Source organism: Ischnura elegans, chromosome 5 (genome assembly GCF_921293095.1).
Source record: "Ischnura elegans chromosome 5, ioIscEleg1.1, whole genome shotgun sequence".
Lineage (NCBI taxonomy): Eukaryota > Metazoa > Arthropoda > Insecta > Odonata > Coenagrionidae > Ischnura > Ischnura elegans.
The window spans coordinates 19,405,528-19,431,443 of NC_060250.1; the positions used below are offsets into that span (position 1 = coordinate 19,405,528).

Sequence of the window (25,916 nt, forward strand, 5' to 3'; positions counted from 1 at the left end):
ATATTTCTGAAAGGACCGTTCAAAAGAAGATCACAGATTTTTTTCGACATTAGAGTAAGATTTTTATTAGGCTATAAAATATTTAATTGTGAATATCATTTTTTTATTAACGTTTTCTTATTATATATATTCCAATTTACGAGTAGATTTTAATAAACAGTGCTGTATATAGCAGAACATTTGGGTTTTTACTTTGTCCTTTCACTCAGGTTTAAGGCTGCTTTTTTTATAACATCACTCGGATATAACGTTAAAAATCTTCTGGTCCCTTTGATGACGTTATAACCAAGTTCCACTGTATATACATATATTAAATAATGGCGATTTTTCAAAGGACTGATGGTGCAGCATTATACCCCGAGCAAAAATCGTAGGATTTCATGTGGCGTTATATTATGCCTATAGCACGCTCAGTGCTAATTAAAGTATCTATTTAACATTTGAAATAGAAAAGAATTCCTCATCAGGAACATCAAAATAACCTAAGATGAGAGAGTGATTCGAGTAAAAGAGAGGTATTTATGAATGTTTCGCATGTGTGATACCATTGCACATTCCAGATAGAAATGAGAAGAGTAACATTAGATGTTTCATATGGATACTGATTTTAAATGCATATAAATGGAACTGCAAAGAATTAAGACATAAAATTCAATCTCATTTATTAATTTATTATTATCTTAATTATAAACACAGAGAGGAAAAAAGGATCACACAAATAAAAGAGCATTCATCATATCAATAACATTCACCATAACAATTATGAAACTAACATACAATTAATAAAACCATAAGTGTCCAGAATTATTTATAAGGCAATACTTAATATTAAAAACAAAATAAGTCATCCAAAATATGCTGATACATGGATATCACAAAATTTACAAAATAAAAAAAACTAGTGTTTCCTTGTCTTTGCAAGCAATTTATTCAAGTTTTCATTAAGAACTTGAAGCTGACCTACTACTTCATCATCCATTTCTGGTATCTGGGACATCCTCAAACCTCGCTCAGGTAAAACCGACAGAATCTGTAAATAAAGTTAGACATGTGATTAAAGTGAGACAACACCACTTCACGGCTATTAAATCTTAAGTACAATGCAACTTTCTTCAAATGAATTTATGGGGACAATCCATTCATACTATTATTGATGGCATTGCAAGCAAAGTGTATTGTGCTCCTTGATTAATATCGGTTTTCCATTAATGTGATTTGGTGGGCATTCTTTCCAATCATTCAAAATGAACCAAATTAAAACAAAGAAAGATTCACACCAAATGAACTGCAAACCAAAGGAGCACTGCAGATCAAATGAACTCTTGAACTCTGCAAATTAGAACAATCTAAGAACTATCACTGTGAACCAAATTATCACAGTAAAAAAAGGAATCAAGGCTGAACTTCCTATTGCTGTCGGTTATGTTGGTGGTGAATAACAAGACTGTTCTAGATGTACAGAACGCCCATTTTAGAATGGGATACATATTTAAAAGGGAATTTATAAGTTGAAAATGTAAAATATATGATAAAATTATCACTAGTGTTCACTAGTTAAAATGTTACACACTTATAAATTATGCCAAAAGTAGTCTGATTTTTTTACTGTTCTTAATGTCATAGCATACTTGAAATTTACTTGATGTAATGAGGTAATAGTTACTATTTTTTAACTAGCACCACATTACATATGTACGTCCAGAATAACTAGTGTGGGATATTACCATGAGCCAACTTCTTTTTATCATTTGATTTCCCATTTTCAAATTTAATTTCCCATCATGTGACAATTCTTTTGCCAAGGACATAAATCGCATGATCAAAATGAATCACAGATACAATTTCATTAATTGTAAGTAGAGATCCGTGAAAGTGGTTTTATTTTTTGCTAAAATTCGTTTTAAAACTATGTGATTTCAGTGTTATAGATACCTTGGCAGCGTTATTATAATGTTAAAATTTTTGCACATTTCTAGGAGTTTTATTATTTTTTGGTACACATTTCATGATTGCTTATACTTTTGCATTTGCATTTTATATAACATTGAATACGATTTCAACAGCACCAAATTTCTGATAAAACCAAATAAGGAAATAGTTCAAGGTAAATATATCAATGGTTCAAGCATTAACATAATAGCGAGCAAGAAAAGGTACACCGAGAAACTTCATTTAATTAATTGTCTTTGTAAGGAAGACTAGAGCGAAAATTGACCAAATACAGTAAAACCTCTATGTAGTGAACCTCTTTACATCGTAAACCTCTATACATCGTACCAACCCTCTGGTCCCGTTAGATTTACATGTAAATTTATCGGCAAACCTCTCTATAGTGAACCTCTTTATATCGTAAAACCTCTATATATCAAAGCAACGAGAGACCCCCGAGACGTCCTAACTACCTCCGCATTTCGTACCGAGACAACTAGAGACCATTAATGCAGCCACGATAACGAACATGGAATGACATTTTCAGCGATAAATGTTTCACGCTTATTCTTCTCTTTTACACCTTTACTTTACTGCAATTTTCATGTTAACTATTACCTAGGGCCATTATGTTCCATACGAGAGCATACCTAACAGTAAATAAGAAAAAGGCAACGAACTATCCTAATCATTTTAAGTGACAGTAAATGAAGACATAACGCAACGTTTGCTCTCGAATCATGGTAAAAATTGCGCGATAGCACTCGCTTTCTATTACTTATGGCTTTATTTTCCTGTAAGTGCTTACATACTATGTTCAGTTAATAAAAGAGGCGACCAGCGCAGCCTATAATCCCTTGCCGGCGGAAATATTTCAACTAACTTCACTCCCATTTATGGAGACAGAATTACTCAACCGCATTGCTACTTCCGTTTCTAAAATGAAAATATTTCATGAATTTACTGCGACTCGAAATAAATCAAATACAATTTTGCAATTATTTTATTCCCATATTTCCCGGTGTAGCACTTTCTCACTGCCGCCTTGGTAATTTTTTCGATGCTTTCGTGAACGATCGTAGTTTACAATTTATTGCGCTTAGCGACAGTCATATGTCTTGCGTGCGTATATATGCCGCGAAATCTGACTCTTCCATTGGGAGTCCGGGACGTCAATTTCTAGCAATACTGACGAACATCACTCCATGCGCGACAATGTTAGGTGAAGGCTGCACAAATAAAAAACGCGGGCTGTGAAATAAGAGGATGAAGGAATTATGTTAAGAAATATAAAAGTTGTGTACTTCCCTCCAAACACTACTAGTAAATTACGACCCTTAGACCAGGGAATTATTTCTTTGGTCAAAAGGCATTATCGAAAACAGCTAGTGATTTATTTTTTATGGAGAGTGAATAGTGAAAACGACATTAAAAGTGCTCATGGAACATCCTTCAGACCATGCACAGGCTGTGCATTTCCTCAATTTTTGAGAAATGCTTCATCAAGGCTGGGATTATGGGTGGTAGCAAACAGGAGGAAAGTGAGATATTTGAGAATGAACCTACCGAGTACGATAAAATCAACAAAATAGTTGACACAAATTCAACATTTGAAGACTTTGTAAATGTTGATAATGATTTATTCATTTGTTCCCCTCATGAGTTGGAAGATAGTGGTGAAGGAGATGTATATATCTTGCAGGATACAGGAAGAGATGGATTTAGAGGAAGATGTTGGTAATGAGGAATCAGTTACAGTTCCCACCAAAACAGAGGTTGAGGATTTATTGAACATAATTAAATGGTTTTTATTAAGCATGGAGAAATGCGATCTTAATATGATTGTATTCAATAGAATTAAAAACATTATATCGAAAGAGTTTTAAAAAGGTTAAAGCAAACCCAATAACTAATTTCTTTCCTAGAAAGCCCTCTCGAACAAGTTACTTTTACCTTTGTGTAATCATTAAATTGTAAATATATGTTCACTAATGCATGCATGCATGTATGTTTAAATATATTAATATTATGGTTTATCAATAAAATGGTGCCTATCACTAAAACCTCTCTATAGTGAACCTCCATACATCAAAATGCCCAAATTTTGGTCCCCTCCATTACGATGTAAAGAGGTTTTACTGTAGTACTGAAATTTGTTTTCAGTTTCATTGTATTAATTTAGAGAAATAACACAATATTTAAGCCCTTCCTGCTTCTTTTTCCTTATAATCAGAATGTATTCTTAGCAAATACAACTGCCAGATGGCTAATCCCCGCTACTATTCATGTATGTACAGTCACTTTCAAAAGTAGGTCCCCACGGCCAGCGCGAGCAACTACGTTTTTCTCGGAGGTCGAACTTCGGGTATTGGCTATGCCTTCTGTGTCTTGAACGGGCCAGTTTGACTTACTCCCACCGTCCGCGCAAGTCTTCCCGAGGCATTCTTCACTATTCCTAAATTCTTCGCGACTTCCCCGACTCCCAGTGCCACAACACAAGGCGAAGCATATGTTCTCAGTCATGGGATTCCCACCCTGATAGTATTCTGAGATGGATATTCCGAGTAGTCTGGCTTGCACTAAAAAATAACGAGACGTATCTGCGTCGCAACGCACATATGAGGAAGAAACGAAAATTGGAATTTTCGTCTGAAAGAGTATTCAAAAAGTTTCCTACAAAATAACCTTCTAGATTATACTTTTAACACATTATTACCAACACCATCAATATGTATTGCTCTATGTTTAAGTATTTCAAACACACTGTTTGGCGCATTCATTATTCCTAACCATTTTCTTAGGATACATATGTTTACCATGGTTTATACTACATTTTTCTACGTGTCTCATCACGCGAGAAATCAAAAATATTAATGTGCACTAAATTGTAATGTTTAATTCTGTATCATATTTATTCCAGTCGTTACTAACATATCCTATATGAACAAATATTTAAATAATGCTTTATACATTCGAGGTATCAGGAAGTAATTAACCGACATATTTATGTTCATCGAAAGTTCGAATGTCTTAATAGTTACCATAAATATATTTTCTATAATGAAAATACCAACGGAAGCATTAATTACATGACTTGTGTGCCTATTTCTCACCATTTAAAGGCACATTAATGCTATATGTTTTATCTTTGCCCCTTCATTGAGAGGTTAACCTAAGTCTTCCCCCTTTTTCGTTTCTTTTTTTTCTGCTAAAACCAGTCGTAATTGGCGCCTGCTGATATCACGCAGGGCAATATCCTACAGATTATTATTTATAAGTGGTTTTACATCATAAATAGAACTTACACTCATGTAATGAATACCTTGAGTCAGTCTTACGGGCGAACAAATACTGATCATATTCCTACTGACACTAAACTATGCACGCATAATATTCATCAGATAAAAATATACCGTGTTGGGTACCAAATGACTATTTCTGCATTATTAATACAAATTAAACTTATGAGCTGCCAAATATACTGCTTGGGATGTAGCGTTTGACGGTGTGGAAACTTAGGCGACGACAAAAGAGGGACAAGAAAAGAATGAAGGCATCGGAGATGTGAGTATAAAATAGAAAGGAAAAGGTGAGAAGGATGGAGAGGAAAAAAAGAAGAAGTGCTATCCATGGTCGAGAGATTTTTGGTAAGGGGGGAGGGGAAGGATGAAAGTAAGGATATGGTTAGAATGAAAGGGCCTAATGCGAATGGGCGTCACTTTTAATTAAAGGGGTAAGTTCAAGTTGGGAGGGGCGCAGGCACGGTGATTCGTAAAATCTTCAATTCAGAAGGGCAGGTAAATGATGTTTTTCTATGACCACCATAACTGGTTGACTCACCATCATAACTCCACGCACATGTTGCTTGTACTGTTTTTCTTAAAAAAATGAACAATATTAATGTAAGAGTATTTCCCATGAACAAAAGGACAACACTTCCTACGACGCATTATGGTCTAACAGCCTGCCATTTCACTTGATGCCAATAAACATCTCGCTGCTTCTTTTAGTGAAAATTTATGTTTACCTTAAAAGCAATTCAATAAAATTTAAAGACAATCCAATTGCTTATTCGAAAAAATAATGCAAAATTATCTTCTCCCATAAAAAATTGCCGTACCGGTACTTTTGACCGGTAAAGATTTAAAAACTTCTTCTGATTTTCTATTCACAGTATGGGAATAAGTTGCGTTATTCAAAATGTAGGCACAACTTGAAGTCCGAATAACCTACTACTTGGGGAGTGACTGCTATTTAACTTGTAGACATTGAAAAAATGTCTGAAAATCTTTAACCGCCGGCATGGATGAACGCGATGACGGATGGTAACCTTGACGCAAATGACAATATTTACATAGGCGTAAATATTTACGTATTTTTCATCAGGCGATGTGAAGAAAAAATATTGGAGTAACATGCTCGAAATGCTCCGAAAATTTATTTGCACAATATGTTTTGTATAAGTTTACCAAACTACACAGATGTCTCCTCTCTTCCTCGTGCGATGGGTTACTTGCCGGAAAAACCCATATATTCTTCTCCGCTTTCTTCGGTGGTGGAATTGTTGGCTGTGTGGGGGGGGGGGAGGTTCACGCGGCCTTCCTACCTCTGAAATCGTGCGTAGGGCTCTTGACGACGGTTAAAGTAGTCAAGTTGCACCATTTGTACTACCTGATCAAGTCGAATCGATCCCCAGTGGACAAGGAACGTGTAAGCAATACGCGAGGGTCGACTTCGGAGAATAACGGAGATGGCTGCGCCAGGTATGGGGACCGACTTTTGAAAGTGACTGTACTTCAAGAGCCTTTCCAGAATTTTTGGATTATCAGGTTTCTTTACACTTATTCCAGTATTTAAAAATGCTTCTGTGGTAGGGACAACAAACCAGGGTTGATAAAAATCATGATTTTTTTCAAAAAAATCATTTTTGTTGATTTTTTTTATTTAAATCGGATTTTATTGATTTAAATTGGATTTTATTGATTTAAATGAGATTTTTATGATTCTCCATTCATAAAAAATTCAGTTATTTGCAAAACTAACTATTTGGGCAGCACATTGGAGAATGATCGTTTGCAGAAACAATAAGAGGCAACATACTCTAAACTTAATACAACATTTAGTCAATCAGGGGAGAGAACTATGGAAATGGCAATGGTATCAAATTAAAAATTACACCAGCATAATATAAAATTGCCATTGGAAGTATCAAATGTGCTATATTATGCGGTTCTAAAGCATATGAAGTTTAGAAAAATTCTGTAATTGCAACTTTGTATGGTGCCTACGCTTGCAAGTTAAATCAGAAAACAATTTTTTTTCAACGGATACACTAGTATCCTAACCAAAGCCATTTTTAAAAATTTTCATGTTACATGCATTCCTACAGTATCATTTCTATTTAAGAGCCACCATTGTGCTGATAACTGCCGATTCATTGTATTAATTAAGAAATAAAAATCAAAATTATACACTCACAGCTTCCTTTTCTTGACTCTTTAAAAATCAAACATATACAGTGGAACCTCGTTAAAGCGAGTACGGGCTACAGTGACACCCCCGCTATTACGAGAGATAGCCGATGCACCGTCAATTGACCCTATAATAAGCGTGTTAAAAATTCGTTTTTACGAGACCCTTTCGGTTTTGGCTCTCGCCATAGCGAGGGTTTCACCGCCGGAAGACTTTCATCAAGACTCCTTAACCTCTGTAATTGCTAGCAATCTGTTAGAAATGAAGTTAATGGAGTGCTCAGTCTCAAATTTATGTGGTAAACTGTCGTTCGATAAATATAATGATTGACGAAACAATGCTTTGCATGATTTTTATTCAGTGCGGCACTTATAAATTGTTTGAATAGTTAGTCGTTATTTGAGTAAAGAAATTTAGTGATGCAAAAAAACATCGCCTTTCGTCTGGATTTATGCTTACGTTTATCGGATAGATGTTTATCTGTCGCCGCACCACTCCTGTTCCTGTATATCTGTTCGCAACAGGTATATTGGCTATTATTTGCTCCACCTCTTGTAAAGCGACAATTCGCTATAGCGAGTGTTTATTAGTGCACCGTGGGGTGTCGTTATATCGAGGTTGCACTGTAGATCACATTATGATTTAAATCACCTGATATTTTAAAATAAAAATCAAGTGATTTAAATCGTGATTTAAATCATGATTTAAATCAATCAAACCTGCAACAAACTCCTCTTTCGCCTCCCTCACTTTTTTTGACAGAGTAACTGTCTGTTCAAATGATAGCTATCGTTTTGCGGGTCCCCTTTCTTTCGCACGTTTATGTGTATCGCAATTGATGTTCTCTAACAAGATGTCATGTCTCTCAGATTCAAGTCTTATATCACAAAATTTACCCAGCAATGCTATGTCTTTAAGCCTGTTTACATGGTATGTTAACCCTTACGAGTTAATGTCTAAATTAGTGATGGGTCGATTCCAAAATTTTATCGATTCCGATCCCGATTCTGACATTTCGATTCCGATTCTACCGATACCGATTCCATCGATTCTGACACCATAGGCCCCAAGAAAAATAGGCAACAAGACAACCATTTAAAAAAATATTACTCTGTGAAAGAATCAGTTGACAAAAGCATCTTTCATATCATCACTATGTAATTAAAATATAATAGCTAAATTTCAAAACAGAACATACCTGAAAAGTGGTGTTACCTCATAGGTATTAATTTATAATATTAGCACTCATGTTTAAATTTAAAATAAAAGTATCTCCTTTAATATCTATCTTATATTGAAAATATCTTATCATTATCAATAATGTCTCACAAATTTAGTCTCCTTTTACAGACTTTAAATTTTTGCTCAGAAAGCAAAGCATCTTCACTCTGTCAGAATAAAGCCTGTTTCGTTTTACATCACATATTTTTCCTGCCGAACTAAAAAGTTTTTCACTGAACGAAGTGGATGGCGGTATGGCAAATAACTTCTTCGCTAATACTTTCAGCCTTGGATAGGAGATACAAATCTTCCAGTATTTCTTAGGGAAGGAATTTGGTGGTGTATTCATCTCTGATAACTAAGCTTCCACTTCAGCTTCAACAGTGTTTGCCATGGTTACTTTGGGTACTTTTCCAAATGCACTTCTGTGTCTTGACCTGTCACAGTCTCCCTAGTCTGCATTTACTCCTTTGAAATATAATAGGGATGTGCAAGTAGCACTCTTTGATCTCGAGTCGAGTTGAAAATTACTCGCAAGTATCGAGATTTCGGAAACATTGGAATTTTTATTAAAATTATATCAACGATTTTTATGGATCTTGAATCTTCATGGAATTCAAGTGGACGAAGCGAACGAACTATGGAACTAAGCTTTAGTTTTGTAGAGCCAAAACAAATTCTATACTTCTCACGTCATTTAATCAACCTTAAAAACTCTTGTTTTTTTTAAGTTCAAGAAAGAAACTAAACGCTACAAATGAATATCACATCGGGCGGACACAGTAATAAAAAAGGCTAAAAGAGCCTTCTGATGTGAAAACTCCCCTTTCCACGCGACTCACCTCGGCGAAGATGGAAAGGGAAAAAGGGAATCGGTTGTTGCCTTTCACGGAAACAGTTCATTTTTCTCTCTCTTAAGCATGCCGACTTAATCTCTTCACTTTACTTCAATACTCGAGCTATAATTCTTATGTGCGGGATGGTTTCGAAAAATATCCAATCCTTAGTATTTTCAGTCGAGTAATGTGCTAAATGGTCAAGTCGATCTATACATAATCCTATTTAACATCCTCAGTTTAGTGTTTTAAGTCAATGAAGACGATTATTCATGCTTTGAATGACGATTTTCAAGACTAAAGTTTAAAAAAAATCTTGAAAAATCGGCCTCAGTTACCGAGCCTCAGAGTTCCGCGGCGTGTAGCTCAGCCTTGACGCGCAATTGAAAAATCGATCTTACTTCCTTTGTCGCAAACTTTTTTTCCAAGATGTCTACTTAGTACTCTTTAGAAATCTCTACTTTATATCGTGGTTCAAATTTACCGAGTTATATTTTTCGTAAACGAAAGATAATGTCTACTTTATGTCAAATTTCACGAGAAAAACGGGTCGGCCATTTTGCGCTGTAAAACCAGACAGATGAGAGCCAAAATCTTCAGGTCATCGAAAGTATAGGCAAAGCGCCAGGTCAAAGGAATATTGCGTTTTTTATTCCATAAAACTCATACCAACGCAACACCACCTGGATAAATTCAAATATTTTTTGAGGAAAAATGATACCTCGCGTGGCATTGAAAAATTGGTCATGTTTGGGCCGCTGTATCTCACTAAAGGGTCGTATTTATGTAAAATGGCATATAAATCTATATCTGGTAATGATTTATGAGTATTTACGCTAATTTTCAAGTCTCTATCCCCAAAAAGGTCACTTTGGACTTTATTCCAGCTTTTTTCGATTTCGGGCCAGTGTGCGCCGGGTCGGAAGACGATCGGCCGCCCCGGCTGGCGTAAAGGCATTCGGCGCCCTCGGCAAGCTGAAACTACCAGGCAAAGGCATTAGAATGACTATTCGGCTGTAAAACTGCATTATTACATGAGTTTCATGATAGCGTTTCCTGTCGGCAGATTGCTGAACCTACTGGCCTCGAAAGCTCTGTAACCGTAACTACTCGACTCGACATTCGTAATGCTACTCGAAACGCACGAATCGAGTACCAACTACTCGACTCGAATCGAAATTTCGAGTACTCGCACATCCCTTGAAGATGGTTTTGTTATTACGATTACATGGCGCGAAAATTCAAATGACTGTTGGAAACGCGGTCGTATATAAATTTGTACTTTCAAGTATTACTGGAATCGGAATCGATTTTTCAACTTGGCAAGTACTCATTTTCGATTCCGGTTCTTGGTCGAGAATCGAGGAATCGAACTGACCCATCACTAGTCTAAATGTATGAACATGAGAATGAACACGAAAATGTACCATGTAACCACCCAACTTGCGCGAATGCATGAACGGAAAATAGAACCTGTTCTAATTTGGTTAATGCATTTGCATATGCTATGCCACATTCGAGTGGGGGATAGAGACATGGTATTGTGTCACATTATTTAGGGTAATGTGTCCATAAGGGGTTTAAATAAAAAAAAAAACACTCAATATGATGTTTAAATGGAAGGAATAGATGAAGAATACGCTCTTTTGCCCTCAACAATACTTTATGAAGTCTTATTAACCATGATGATAAAAGCGTTGAGAAATCATTTTGAATTGAATGATTTGCGTAATGAAAAGAAATATAAAATGAATGACAGTTGAAGTTGTGAAATATAGCTGATTGTTTGTAACGCTCATTATTCTAGCCCTCGGATAAGGGCTAGAATAATGAGCGTTTGAATTCAGCAAACTTAAACAAATTAAAAACAGGATTTTGGGAACATAAACGGACTGAGAATAATTAATTTGATAATTCGAATGAATATGTATCAAATATTGAAGTTTTTGGATTTCACTGATGACTTATGTCTCTCAATGCTGTCACGGTGACATATGGAAAAAAGGGTAAAGCCAAGCAAAACGAATTGATTATAATAAATATAGTTTAACTACTTTGGTCTCCATAGGGTTCACAATGTTAAGATGGTGAAAAGAGCCCCCAAATATTTTGAAAAATAAAAAATATACACAAAATTCATAAAAGATTATGTGTTTCCCCAAAGTTTCAGGCCTTAACAATGGCAATTAGCAAAAAAAAATTGAATCACCATTTTTTATTTTTTAACCATATCTCCAGTTTTTACTTTCGTAAAAAGGTTTTCTTGATTTTAAAATGTATATGCTATTACGTTCTACCAACCCCATTAAAAAAAAAATATTTTGACCGAAAACAAAAATTATACCCAAGTTTGAAATTTAAAAAGTTGAATTAATATGTTAGGAAACAATAGACACGCTGGAAATATATACAGTATATTCCAGTTAATTGGTCAACCAGTTATTTGGGGAACCCACTTAATTCAGGCAGATATTGAAGAACAGATCCCAATATAAGAATATACTAGTTTCTCCACTTAACTAGGACAGCATGCTGCTTTATCGGGCCACAAGTCAGCGACAATGACAAATTGTTTTTAAAAGTATTATTCTCAATCAATTACATTACAAGCTGATCAATAATCGTTGCTCTCAACAATCAAATCAATATATATCCTTGTGGAATAAATAGACGGAAAATCGTGCAAAACAGTTTTAAGTGTTTTTGGTCGTGTTCCACCAATTTTAACCTCTTCCCTACGCAGGGCGTGATTTCACGGCCTGAATTTTCTGATGCTAAAGAAGGAAGGCCGGATTATCACAGCTTGACGTTTTCGAAGCAAAAGGCCAAAGGCCGTGTTTTCACGGTTTCGCGGTCAAGCATGCCAAGTGGGTCCCAACCGCCATTAGGGTCTCTCGGCGTGAGAGGTCTGACCCTTTCCTATTGTCCGCGTGGGGATTATCTCGGCCCATCCCGGCACTTAGTGACCCACTCAAGGAAGGTGCTCATGGTCACTTATTTGTTTATAAGTTAAAATAACTAAAAACGTTCACGTTGCATTTATTGAAAATCAATGCGAGGAATTACATTCTGTATGTTCTGCTGATTGGTTCCAAATTTTAAACAGAATTCTAGCGTTCATATTAACGGAGTTAATCATCACCTAGAACAATTTTTGGAGACGCTAAGGTTAGATGTTTAATTGTTATTTTTATAACTCACTATCAAGTTTGTAGGAGCGATATTGTAACGATTTACATTAAAAATATACGTTACTTTGTTAGCTACATTCTAGATGTACATTTGCGGTGAAATTCGATAGAATATTTGATTTAACTTCTATGAAAAAAAGCCCTCGTAATGTAATAAAATATGATTCTCTCAGTTCTTTGTCGTGAGCCAAAATTACAGCGACTATTTTTAATAACCTCTTACCAACCTTTGAATACAAAGGTATTACAGTAAAACCTCTATGTAGTGAACCTCTCTACATCGAAAACCTCTATACATCATACCAACCCTCTGGTCCCGTCAGTTTTACATGTAAATTTATAGGCAAACCTCTCTATAGTGAACCTCTTTATATCGTAAAACCTCTATATATCATAGCAACGAGACACCCCCGAGACGGCCTAACTACCTCCGCATTTCGTACCGAGACAATTAGAGACCATCAATGCAGCCGCAATAACGAACATGGAATGACATTATCAGCGATAAATGTTTCACGCTTATTTTTTTCTTATACACCTTTAATAATTTTCACGTTAACCATTAGTTTGGGCCATTTTGTTCCATTTGAGAGCATACCTAACAGTAAATAAGAAAAAGGCATCCAACTCTCCTAATCATATTAAGTGGTAGTTAATGATGATGATGACAGAAGACATTGTTTTCTCTCAAATCATGGTCAAAATCTTGCGATAGCAATCGCTTTCATTTACTTATGGCTTTATTTTCTTGTAAGTGCCTACATACAATGTTCAGTTAATAAAAGAGGCGACCAGCTCAGCTTATAATCACTTGCTGGCGAAAATATTTCAACTAACTTCACTCCCATCCATGAAGACAGAATTACTCGACCGCATTGCTATTTCTGCTTCTAAAATGAAAATATTTCATGAATATACTGTGACTCGAAATAAATCAAATACAATTTTGCAATTATTTCATTCCCACATTTCCCAGTGTAGCACTTTCTTACTACCGCCTTGGTAATTTTTTCGATGCTTTCGTGAACGATCGTAGTTTATAATTTAATGCGCTTAGCGACATATGTCTTGCCTGCATATTTATGCCGCAAAATCTGACTCTTCCATCGGGAGTCCGGGATGTCAATTTCTAGCAATACTGACGAACATCAATCCATGCGCGACAATGTTAGGTGAAGGAGACAGTTAATTAGCTGATATGCGGTAGGGCAATGAAATTTCTTACCGTCGCCGCCGCATTCTAAAGTAGTTCGCCCAGCATTCTCGCCGGGAAATCACGTCCTTTCGCAGACCTAGCATTTTTGTGTGCCCCTGACAGATTTTTTCTTCGGAACACTACTTGCATTATATTTTGGAGAGAGAGAATTCAATGAAATTTTCAAAATTGTGCTCAATTTCTTGTCTATTTTTTGCAGTAGTCACATGTTTATTTATATTTTTATAATTTTTAACAAGTCACATGCTATAAGAATGATAAATCAGTTCTCTAAAAGATATTATCAGGAGTATTTTCAATTATTGCCCTTAAAATATAAAAATTACTTAATTAATCATAGGCTGATGATGGATTCGAAAAATAAAAGAAGGCGACTACTTGACATTACCACATAATTAGCTATTTCTCTAGCCATCAACGAGGGCTGGCAGAAGGAAGATGTAGCAGTGACCTTTGGAAAGCCATCATTCACCCTGACATCTATTTTAAACAACCAAGGAAAAACATAAGAAACTGTCCATCTAGGCTGCACAATTAAAACACTCAGGCAGTGAAATACGAGGATGAAGAAATTATGTTGAGAAATATAAAACTATTGTACTTTCCTCCGAACACTATTAGTAAATTGAATAATTTCTTAGGTCAAAAGGCATTAACGAAAACAGCTAGTGATTTATTTATAGTGAAAATGACATTAAAAAGTGCTCATGTAATTGAAAACATTATTTCGAAAGAGTTTGAAAAAAATTTTAAGCAAAACCAATAACTAATTTATTTTTTAAAAAGGCCTCTTTAACTAGTTACTTTACCTTTGAGTAATCCTTTTCCTAATGTATAACTGTAAATATATGTTCACTTATGCATGCATATATGTTTAAATATAGTTATTTAATGATTAAAAAGACAATAGCACCTTTCATTTCCCTAGGATATGAAAAAATGGTGCCTTCCACTAAAACCTCTCTATAGTGAACCTCCATACATCAAATTGCCCAAATTTTGGTCCCCTCCATTACGATGTAAAGAGGTTTTACTGTATAAACGAATTTCGCTATAAATACTGATTAATGCATATCCTAAAAATTCGTAAATTTAATGTACGATAATGTATGATAAGGAATGTTTTACGTAGACACATGTTGTGAGAAGCATTCCATACCATTGCAGGAAAGACAACTGCTCTACCCAGGTAGTTACTCTCATATCTTGGATCTCTGGTCAGGTTGCACCTCACAGAGTTAGTTCGGGACACATTAGCGCATTAATGTTTTCTTGGAAAAACTTATTATCCTCCAACTGGAAGACCCAAGAGTATACTGGTGTAAGTATTCTCCTATGGAAATATTTACGTGGAAGATGATAACCTCACTCTTCTCGGAAAAGCTCATTTTCTTTTCAAAATTTTCTTGGCGTGTATTCAAATTTAACCGTAAATATTCTGTATGCATTCCCCTTCCTCCTCCTGCAAGGATTTTTTTTCAAATGATGTTTCGGTGGAATTACATTTTTTCTTGGAATTATACAGCCAGGATTTTTTTCTTGAAGTGCCTTTCGTTTCGCTTTCGTTAGTTTTGCTTACGTTCTCGACCTGTTCGGAGTTGCTTGGCCGAGAGGAGCGTTAGGCAAATTTCCTGGACTTAAAGTATTTGTTGGTCTATGATATAATGCCGTTTTGCTGAAAACCCTAAAAATAACCGTAGAACTTCGTTTAAAAGTTCTACAGGCATTGCAAAATGAAAGGAATACATTGATGAACTGACATTTAATGCAACAGTAACAATTTAAAAAAATTAAAATTGCACTGGTAACAATTAACTGACCGCAAAAGTACGCCGGGATGGGCTGCTCTCGGGGAAAAGGGTCGAGGATTATCCCCACTAGGAAAGGTCATTAAGGGGAGGAAGCGACTACCTGGTCAGTCCCGAGCCGAAAAAAAACTCCGTACAGGGCAAAAAAGAAAATCTCAAACCCTTCGTAGAGCCAAAAGCAACTTCCCGCGAAGGAGCTCGGCTCGAAAAGGTTAAAAATCTGAAAAATATTATGAATATAACTTGATGTAGGGAAAACAATATATATTTTCCAGTGTGTCTATGGTTTTCTAAAAATTTTAATTCAATTTTGAAAATTCAAATTTCTAAAATTTTTTATTCAATTTTCAAACTTCTGTTAAAATTTTTGTTTTCGGTCAAATTTTTTTTTTAACATCAGGATGTTAGAACATAATAGCATACTCATTTTATAATCAAGAAAACGTTTTTAGAAAAATAAAAACTGGAAATATTTTGACAAAACGAAAAATCGATTTTCAATTTTCTTTGGGGCTAATTTCCATTGTCTTCCATATTAGGCCTGAAACTTTGGGGAAACACATAATTTTTTTATGCATTTTAAGTGCACATATTAATTTTCAAAACATTTGCGGGCATTTTTAACCATCTTATCCTGTTAGACCCATTGCGTGATGTGAGAAAATTATAAAAAAGCATTGTTCCGTTTTTTCTATAACACAGCTATAAAATTGTTAGAAAGAGAATCAAATCACCACCATGCAGGCACTACGGAACTCGAGGGTGCAGCCAGATACTGATATTAATGGCAGTGTTTTTTAATGACCAAAAACTTAAAAATCTGAGGAGACTGAATTTACAGGGTGTTTGTCTACAATGAATAAAGGAAAAGAAAAAAACTCGAGATTTCAGTTTTTCCAAAAGCATATACCTGGCAATAGATGGAATGACAAAAATATGAAACAATTCCATAGAAAATTAGATTTAGCAACTCAGAGATTAAGGCACATTCTTTACTCCTCTGATTTACAGACTAAGACCGATAAAAAAAAACATATTGTACTTATTAAAAAAAAGTGAACCTGATAATAACAAGTTTACAAAATGCAACAACACAATGGCAATTCAACTTATCAACCCGATGAAAATGGGATATTTATTCCGTCACTATTTACACCACAGAAAACTGCAGAGTAAATTCAATATTTCCCCTGAGATTTCCCAGCGGAAATAACATTCTCCTGATTTTCCAGTTTTCCCAAGTGCTGGACTACCAAGGCAAAAGAGTTTTAACAATGTTTAAGAATACTCGGGAGAAAATAAAAACATGAGCACATTCTCAACTCACCTGTCCATTCTCAAGTGGTACGATCACATTCGCCTTGGAGTCATGGATGACACGCGTCACTTGCAGTGGACTGCCAGTAAGAGACATAGCCAATTCGCCCTCCTTAGGAACACGAACGACAGACATTGGAGCATATGGATTGAATTTAGGGGTCACTGTGCCCATGTGATGAGGTGGTACTTTCTGATTACATGGTGTCTCAAACTGAAAAGTAATAAGGAAGATTACAAGCACCAGATTACCTAAGTTCACAAGGTTATATGTATAAATAAATTTAGTTAAAATAAATAAACAATAAATAAATGAAGTTTTTAAAATATATATGTATGTAATATGGGAAATCTTGCTGATTTAAAACATCAGTTCCTACAGTTCACGCCCAACATATCAACATAACTCATCCCATGCTTCTTTTTTACACTAAGTACCAAGGGAGAGCCTTGTCTTACCACTCAACCAATACTTGCCCACTCTTGTTCTCTGATGGTTACCCAGATTCGTGGAGTCTGACTCGAGTACATATTACAATGAGTCACCTTTCTCTCCAATTTATTGCTCTTGAACCCTGTCTATTTATAAACCTCAGCATTATATTCTTTAGGTGCAATATTAGGCTAATACCTCTACAGTCTCAGCTTTCAACAGCGTAATGTTTTACAATAAAGATGAAATTTGCCATAAAAAGATCATTTGGCCTAACTGGGCTTTGAACCTGGGTCTCCAGATTGCAGACCAGTTACAAATTGTTAAATGCAGCGCTTTAGCTTTTTTACAGCAGTAAGATTAGCACCCTGGTGAGGGATATGGGCCATAGTAGATAGGGTATTGGAAATGGGGAGTTTGCTTTGTCATGGCATTTGCAAAGAAACCCTTTTACCACCGGCAAGAATCTTCCTGTTGTGATATGTTTTTGTTTTTGCCTTGAAATATAAATATGAAGTTTTCTGGTGGAGCTGCTAAAAGATTACATATGTAGTAGTTGCTGTGTTATTTCATGCCTATAAAATAACACAACTAATGTGCCCAGATAATGTGGTGAAGGCAATGTGCCAAGGTGCCATCACCACAGTGTGAGGGTTAAAGAAATATGCAAGGACATTAGGCACATGATGGACTGAGGTCTGTTAGTAGCTGATGACGAGTGTTTCTACTGATGTCATGTTTTCCTTTTTAACCATTTTTGTGTACCCAGACGATGATGTGGTCTGAAAGATCAAGATTCAGCTCCTGGGTGATGATAATTACTTATTATATATTGTTATTTTTAAAATATGCATGCCTAATATTTAAAAAAATCATCAAGAAACTTAGCCACCACACCTAAGACATTGTGCATCCCTAACACAAGGGTGTAATCCATAAGTAAGTAAAGACGATATCCAAAGACACAAAATACTGCTGATATAACAATGAACAAAAAGTGGTTGTTTACCTTATTCACTTTACTCTCAGGAACCTGCAAATGATTCCGCACTTTTCCCTTGGTATGTGAGGCTGTAAGACACAAAAAATTACATTTCAGCAAAAAAAAAAGAGGGGGGAAAATTGATAGCTTGCCAATGGCCAAATATAGCCTGAATGAAAACAAAAAACGTTTATGACTTCAAAGTTACACCTTAACTGAATAAAAACTATAATACAATATGTAAAAAGAAATATGTGGTGCTAATGTAAGTAGAGATATAAGGAAATCTAACCAATATTTCACCCTTGCATATGTGACAGTTCTATTTTCTGTAACTGTTCAACACCCAATAATATAAGAAATATATAAACAGCAGAGAAAAGGGAACCTACGAGGGATTTTTGCAATTGAAAATTAGTACAAGATCAGGAAAATGTTTTCGTTTTGATGTAGATTGCATGAACTAGCAACTGGAATTAGGCAGAGATTTGGTACAAGGAAAGTGGTCCACCAGAAAGGTGAGGGTAAACATACGACCTTTTTGTGGTAATGCTTATTTTCACTCACTGCATCATATTGGGCATTGGCCATGTTGAAATTTAGGGATGAGTTACTTAAGCTATTCTTTCTCAGTTTACGATGAGTGAGCAAAAAAGGTAAGAAATGTTTTTATGAATCATTATAAATATGAAATATTACCACTGTATTATCCAAGAACGATATTACCTGTAGGCATTGGAAAGCTTCCACCTACTGCAAAGGCACCCTTTTCTTTCATTTTTCCATTTCTGATCATTTCAATATCATCCTGAAAAAAATTTAACATATGGAAATGCATAAGAGTGCAATGATAAGATTCAAGAGATAATGCAAATTATCTCTTGAAGATATCTCAACTACGAAATTCTAGGCCAAGTACTCACTTTGGTTAGCTGTGATACAGGCTTTTCTAGAATATCAGCAGGAAGCTCTAATAACAAGTTATCATAATAATTATTTACTGTTTCCAAAAGATCCTGATGCCTCCTCTTGCGGTCTCTTAGCAATAGTTTAACTATATTGAAATAATGAAGAAATATGAAAGAACGTGACATCAAACATGCATACTTAAAAGATATATACATACTTTTGCTACAGAAATGATAAGCACTTTAGCTTGGGTATAAATGATTAAAATAAGAAAATGAAAATTATAGACCTACATTAGGAGGAGGCTATAACAATATGCAAAATAATGAAAAAGTACAAAACCACAGACAATTTTTTTTAATGCTATACACAGCAATTGCTCCACTGATGGCAAGATACTATTATATTAAGGATAGAATGATCAATAAATGCAACAACCGATGCATGGCGTGTCAAATAAATTAATTGTGTAAATCGTAAATAAGTCTCAAGGTATCAACAGAAAAAATGAGATGATGCACAGGAATTAATTTTTAAGGCCGTGAGTCCATGTGCGGCTGATTAAGAGATAAATAGGGCAAGTTAATACGTGTGTAGGTGAAATATAGAACACAAAGATCAGAGACTGGTTAAACCAATTTGCACAAAAATAACAAGAAAGTAAAGCATGACTTTCGATAGTTCTCACCCAAGGGTAGAGTGGTTATACGAGCAGTTATATGTTTACAAAGACAACAGGGAGCAAAGTTGGGAAATGACAATTCCCAGTTTCGCCGGGAAAACTACGATCATTGACAATCCATTAGTTTATCTGCAGGCTTGCAACACCATACTGGAAAAACAAACAAAGGAGGCTATACAGCCCTTCCATATGAACTGGTACCATATGAAAAAAATTATCATATATTTATTATTATAAAATCTGACAAATAGCATATAATAAGGTATTAATTGTGTATTCTTCACAGAATTAATGTATTTACAAATTTTTTTGTTTGCTTTTTACAGGAATTTGTTCCGCTGTTGCACGAGAACATTTGATGAGTCAAAATTGCTTATTCTTAGCATAAAAATAGTAACGAAAACTGTGGGGTTCGGGTTGGTGCAGTGGCTAGAGTGTTGGCTTCCCACCCTGTGGACTCGGGTTCAAATCCCGATGGTAGCAGAGAATTTTCAGAGGCTGCCTGATCCCTGCTTGAATGCTACATGGAGGACATTTAAAGTGCAACATTCCATCCGTCAGATGGGACGTTAAGCCGTGGTCCCCTTGGTGCCTTTCAATAAGAGCAGGCTAATGCCCGCACCGGGTTTCTCTCCACCCTTCCTAACCTACCCTTCTCTCATGGTGCAAATGACCTCAGCTGTCGGTTGCCTTCTCCAAATACCATAACATATGAAAACTGTAATTTGTAAATATTTGTAGCAGAGCCCTGAATAAGCTAAGATTTGTCAAGTGCATTGTGGAAAGATTTTTGGATGAGAAAGTAAAAGAGAGGTTTCCAAGTAAAAGAGAGTTACACATTGAATATGCAGTGAGTAAATGGGAATCGGTGCAGAAAGACATAACCCATGAACTTAAAAAAAACTAGGCAAAAACTACTACAAGTGTACTGAAAGCATTACATGGATGTTAAAGGAACTGGGTTGGGAGCTGCTAGAGACTCATAGCCTGCACACTAGACATGGATATCTTTAAGAGCTATACAGAGAACATCATATTAGTGTCCTCACTACATTTCCAGGTCCGACCGATAGAATAAATTAGGAGAGATAATTTGCCAAATGGATAGGTATGGGAATTCATTTTTCCCCCGTTCAGTAGAGGACTATAAATGTTAAATGCCATTTCATCAAAGCATTTCCTATTCATATGGAAACAGCTTGAGTCCTAACACCCTCCTGCACCAGCAGATGCCTACTGAGGCAGCTTGTGGGGTAGTACGTACATCAGCCCCCTAAAACTTCCTATCCCAGCCCATTGGATTCCATGTTCCTTTTTTGAAGCCAGTTCCTGCGTTCTCCGCTTTGGTTCGGGGGTAGCGCCACCTGTAGAAAAGCCCAGGCTTAAGAGCCCTGAGCATATATATGATTCACCCTGAATTTCTCTTGAGAGCACTAGTGTTTAAAACTCTTATTTAAAGATGGAGCGAGCTACTGAGGTTATTTACCGCTGTAGTATAGTTCGTTTGTTCTATGGAACATAAAAATCATTTTTATTCTGTAAAAATTCTGATTATTAATCTCTTTCGGAGGGATGCCGCGGTCGTATGTTGTGCCGAATTATTCCACCAGCTATGGCAGTTCGAAGACGGAATATTCTTTATTTAGAGTGCCGTTGGACCCCTTAGCAGGACAAAAAGATGGGTAAAGATGTTCGTTTATCAAAGTGCTGTACTGGTTTTCAATAATTTACAAATTTTCCAACTGCTCTCTAGAGTCTAATTCACGACGGTCGTTCTGCTGGATATTTAAATTGTTTTTTTTTAAATCAATCATGTAATGCTGGTATAGAATTGTCTTCGTGTTTGTATCTGATAATATTCAGGTAATTTTTTTGTCTTCATTGACTTTTAAACCGACTTTGCTCGCCTCTTTTGATAACACCTTTGCTAGTTATTCCTTGTTTTCAGCTACTACTGCCTGATTGTACGTCTCTGTAACACAATTTTAGATAGTATTTTATTAGTCAGCATTAATCAATTGTATTCCTCTATATTCCTCCCGTTCTGTCTTATGGCCATACTCGTGTTTTTATTTTAGTAAATAAGATGCATCATGGCATCTTTACCAAGAGCTTTGCCGCTTTTGCAACAGAAAATCTTTTGTACAGATTTTATTTCCTCTTTGCTGGTTCACAGCATGGGATACTATCATCCCATGGGCGTACCCAGCGAGGGGCGGAGGGGGGCAGCCCCCTGGAGGCAAAAATCGCTAAAGTCTTTAAGCAAAATCAGTTCTGAATTGAAACGAAAGTATTCAACAAATTTTCTTTAAACCCACGAAAAATGATATGTATTAGTATAAGATATGTAACTAAAATAAAACTATTTTTTTTGTCTTACTAGTTACTCTGCCATTGAAAGTGTATTGAAAATGTATTTTCTTTTCTATGCTCATAGGATATTGTTTCCTTTCCTATTGACTGGATGATACGTTTACATTTCTTGCTGTGATTTTTATACTAGGAATTTCCTTTTGGCTCATTTCCTTTCTTCTTTCAACTTTCTACATGTCTCATTTTGTCGTAAAGAAATTTAAATGCCATTATGAGGAGAAAAACGTTACAAATAAACTCTCTCTTTATTTGAAGAATGTTGTGTCTCCATTTTTGGCTAATTTTTTTTTTGTTTTCTCTTCTTGCATTAACCTTTTCTTTGGTAGATTAGCATGCAAATCAGCAATGGCGGAATATTACTTTCGAACATGGTTGGAGGACTGAATAATTAGCCTTCATTTTCTGCAGTGTTATTTTGTTCGCTTAAAGACTCTCCCTTTTGGACTGTAATATTTTCCTTCTAAGGGTGGATTCCCCTTTCCTCCCTGGTACATGGAGTTTCTGGGCACAATGCTGGGAAAATTTATGAGTACTCTCTACTTTGTAGCAGCGATTAAATCACCCTTCAGTTCTTTATCTTTTTTTTCTCCTTTAAGACAAGCCTAGGTTGTATCACTTCTTAAAATTTGGCCAAGTCTTTTCCACCTCCTTACCACTATTCCTAAGTCCCGATTTTGTAATTGACAATAGTTTCCCATTTCCAATCGATTTGGGCTAATAATATGCAACTCGATGTTAATATTGACTAAATTCATGGCAAGGGCTTACCCAGGATCAAGACTAGGGGGGGGGGGGGGGAGGGGGCAAGCTATGATTGTTCAAGACGCATGGATAGGGTGAATGAAACCTCAATATTTAAAAAAATTATAATAGCGCTTCATTAGTTTTTAAAATAATTTGCACGAAAACAGATTATTTTTATTTTAGTGGTACGTCTTACTCCAATATCATTTGTCATATGTTAAAAGAAAATTTGTTCAAAACTTTCGTTTCAATTCAGTCCCGATTTTCCTAAAAAAATTCTGGAATTTTTTGTTTCGTTGGGAGGGGAGGGGGTGGGAAGTTGCCCTCCTCTGGATACGCCCATGATTCATGATTGCTTATTTCCTTACTTAAAATTTTGATGAGTGTCTGTACATGGTATAATTCTATTGGTTATTGGAGTAATTGTACCCTTTAGACCACAATTAAAGGTGGCACGTTTTCCTTTCTTAATTTATGTTGACTACTAATTCATCACATCGCTGAAGCGAATATAATAATTTCATTCCCGGTTTCATCACCCTCACAGCTATCCCTTTTCTCCGCTTAATTAAATAATTGCACTCCTTAAGATACACCTAAACTCGAGCATTTAATTTGGATGTTATTTGCATTCCAAATAAAGTATTATATAGACGGTCTTCACCTTAATTTCAGTATCTATTGATAACAAAATCCAATGCTGGGCAAAGCAACGTAATGCCTCCGATGGGCTCTCCGCCTAGTGGCACCTCTACTGGCCACAACTCTGAACTGGCTTCAAAATAGGAACATGCCTAAAGTACCAGTTCAAAGGGGCTGATGTAGATGGATTGTATGTTTGTGTAGCAAACCTTATAATTAAAACCATTTTAGGCTCAAGGAAAGCCTTACCTAGGACATACTTATTAATGAGTTACATTACTACAAAGGGCTAATAAATGCAAGTAAGAAGGCATTTGCTTGCTTACAGCCTGAAGTGATTTTTTAAAAATTTAATGGTCTGACCCAGGTTTTGACTATACACAAAGTAATTCTTAAAAGTCAAAATACACATTATGACAGCTTATTTAGATGGTTTCGGAAGAAGGAGAGAGGTAAAGACAGGTCTTCGAAGGTGATAACAAGGATATGGCTTTCTCGGGGTCAGTAGTCTGACGTGTTTGGTTTGAAGTAAAGGAGATTTGGCAGCAAAGGAGAGGAGTGGGAGGGGTACAAAAGGTCATTTATCGCGCATACATTTTCGTCTTGACATGCTAGAGAAATTTCCAATTGTTCAAAAAAGGCTAAATATTCCCTTCACATTGGTTGGGAAGGATCTGGACATTAAAATCACAGATGTGTTTCCAGCCCACCAAATGCTCGGCAAAATTAGAGGTTCAATCACCTATAACCAAAACTTCTTATGTTCAGCAAACCATGTTTTTATTGCACATCCATTAAATAAATTAACACAATGAGTAGTGTGAGTGCCTCTGTTGCATGTTAGGGAGCAGATGCAGAAAGACAACTTTGGATTGTTAATGTGGGATAACAAACAGAACTTATGGGGTGGGGGGAGGATGCAGAAGAGTGCAAAGCAGTTGTAAACACATGGTCAGAGTGTGGCTTCACCAGCTCCCTGACATAGCATCCACTTTCACGTTCCACTATCTCATGAAGCTCGCAAACCTTGAATAAGGGACCACTTACTAACGGCAAAAAAAGGCAGAATGCTAAACTTTAAGCATTTGTATAAAATCCTGCCCAAACTCCATAAAGTCGTGTCATATATTGTTTTACTCAATGTTTATTTGACTACAACAATGGATCATTAAACAATGCTAAAACGTAAAATATTAGCTTCTACTGTCAAAATAGTGAAGAAGAACACGCGAAAAACTATGAGAACTGCGAAACGGTCGGTCGGTGCGAACTAGAAGGTTAAGATAAGAAAACTTTACTTTCTTTCATGACTACGTGGAAGTTTGAAAAGTGCCAAGTTTGGCCAATATCTTAGTCGGTGGGTGTCGTCCCTGGATGCACTGACATTTACCGAACCCGACCTAGAAACAATTTTACCCTCATTACCGTACACTGTATAACCCCCAAAATGTAATTCTAACACAGAAGTAAAAAAAAAACTGTGGACGTAACCCGGTTTATGAATGATTTTCCACTGAATAATTTGCCGATCTTGTGTTACAGATTCAACCCAAATGATTAACTCGAACACATCAGGCCACAGTATGCACTGAAATAATTAGGAAAAACTCTGTATGGCCTCACTTACCTTCATTTCTCACTTCCGTCTCCAAACAACCAACTCCTGTAGCCCTACCCTTGGCTTTAGAAACTCTGGGCATTTTAAAAGTGTAACTTCACTGTATTTTCTATCAGTAGATCCCAATTTAAAGTTTCGTTTTGAACTGACTGGCTAACTGAACTTGCGCGAAGGCGCCAGAATGAACGTTAACAAAACATAAACTTAAAGGTTTAGTGACGACTAAGAGGTCTAAATAGAGAAATTATGCGTTTAAATATTTTAAGTAATAATAATTCTTCAAATAGTTTCGTATACATCAATAAATTCATTTATTAAACTATTGTAAAGTTCAAGCACCATGGTTGCCAAGTGTAACTGTTTGACATTTAACCAATGAGAGGGATATTGATGCGAGTGCGCGGTAATTTGAAAGTTAAATAAAAATATCAAATAATAGCTAAGACAAATATGGTATTATTGTGATAAAATACGATGAATAAAGTCAATTTTAACACATTATTAGTTTTAAGCTATTCTTAAGGACTGAAATGCCATAGAAGT

The 25,916-nt window shown here is 35.9% G+C and overlaps 1 protein-coding gene across 1 annotated transcript; it reads right to left on the bottom strand.

The window, feature by feature from the left end:
- Positions 1-650: 650 nt before the first annotated feature.
- LOC124158551 lies at positions 651-25,625 on the bottom strand. The gene is made up of 6 exons (XM_046533703.1): positions 25,383-25,625; positions 19,329-19,459; positions 19,132-19,213; positions 18,433-18,494; positions 17,001-17,204; positions 651-1,030 (listed from the first exon to the last, which is right to left on the bottom strand). Exons 1-6 carry the CDS (start codon positions 25,453-25,455, stop codon positions 899-901), a joined length of 684 nt encoding a protein of 227 aa, XP_046389659.1. The 5' UTR covers positions 25,456-25,625; the 3' UTR covers positions 651-898.
- Positions 25,626-25,916: the final 291 nt, after the last annotated feature.

Coding starts and splice junctions, on each gene's coding strand:
- LOC124158551 (XM_046533703.1), bottom strand. CDS start 25,455: ATGCCCAGAGTTTCTAAAGCCAAGGGTAGGGCTACAGGAGTTGGTTGT. Junction 17,205..18,432: donor CTGAGAGTAAAGTGAATAAG/GTAAACAACCAC, acceptor ATTACTTTTCAG/TTTGAGACACCATGTAATCA. Junction 1,031..17,000: donor TACCACTTGAGAATGGACAG/GTGAGTTGAGAA, acceptor CTTTATTTACAG/ATTCTGTCGGTTTTACCTGA.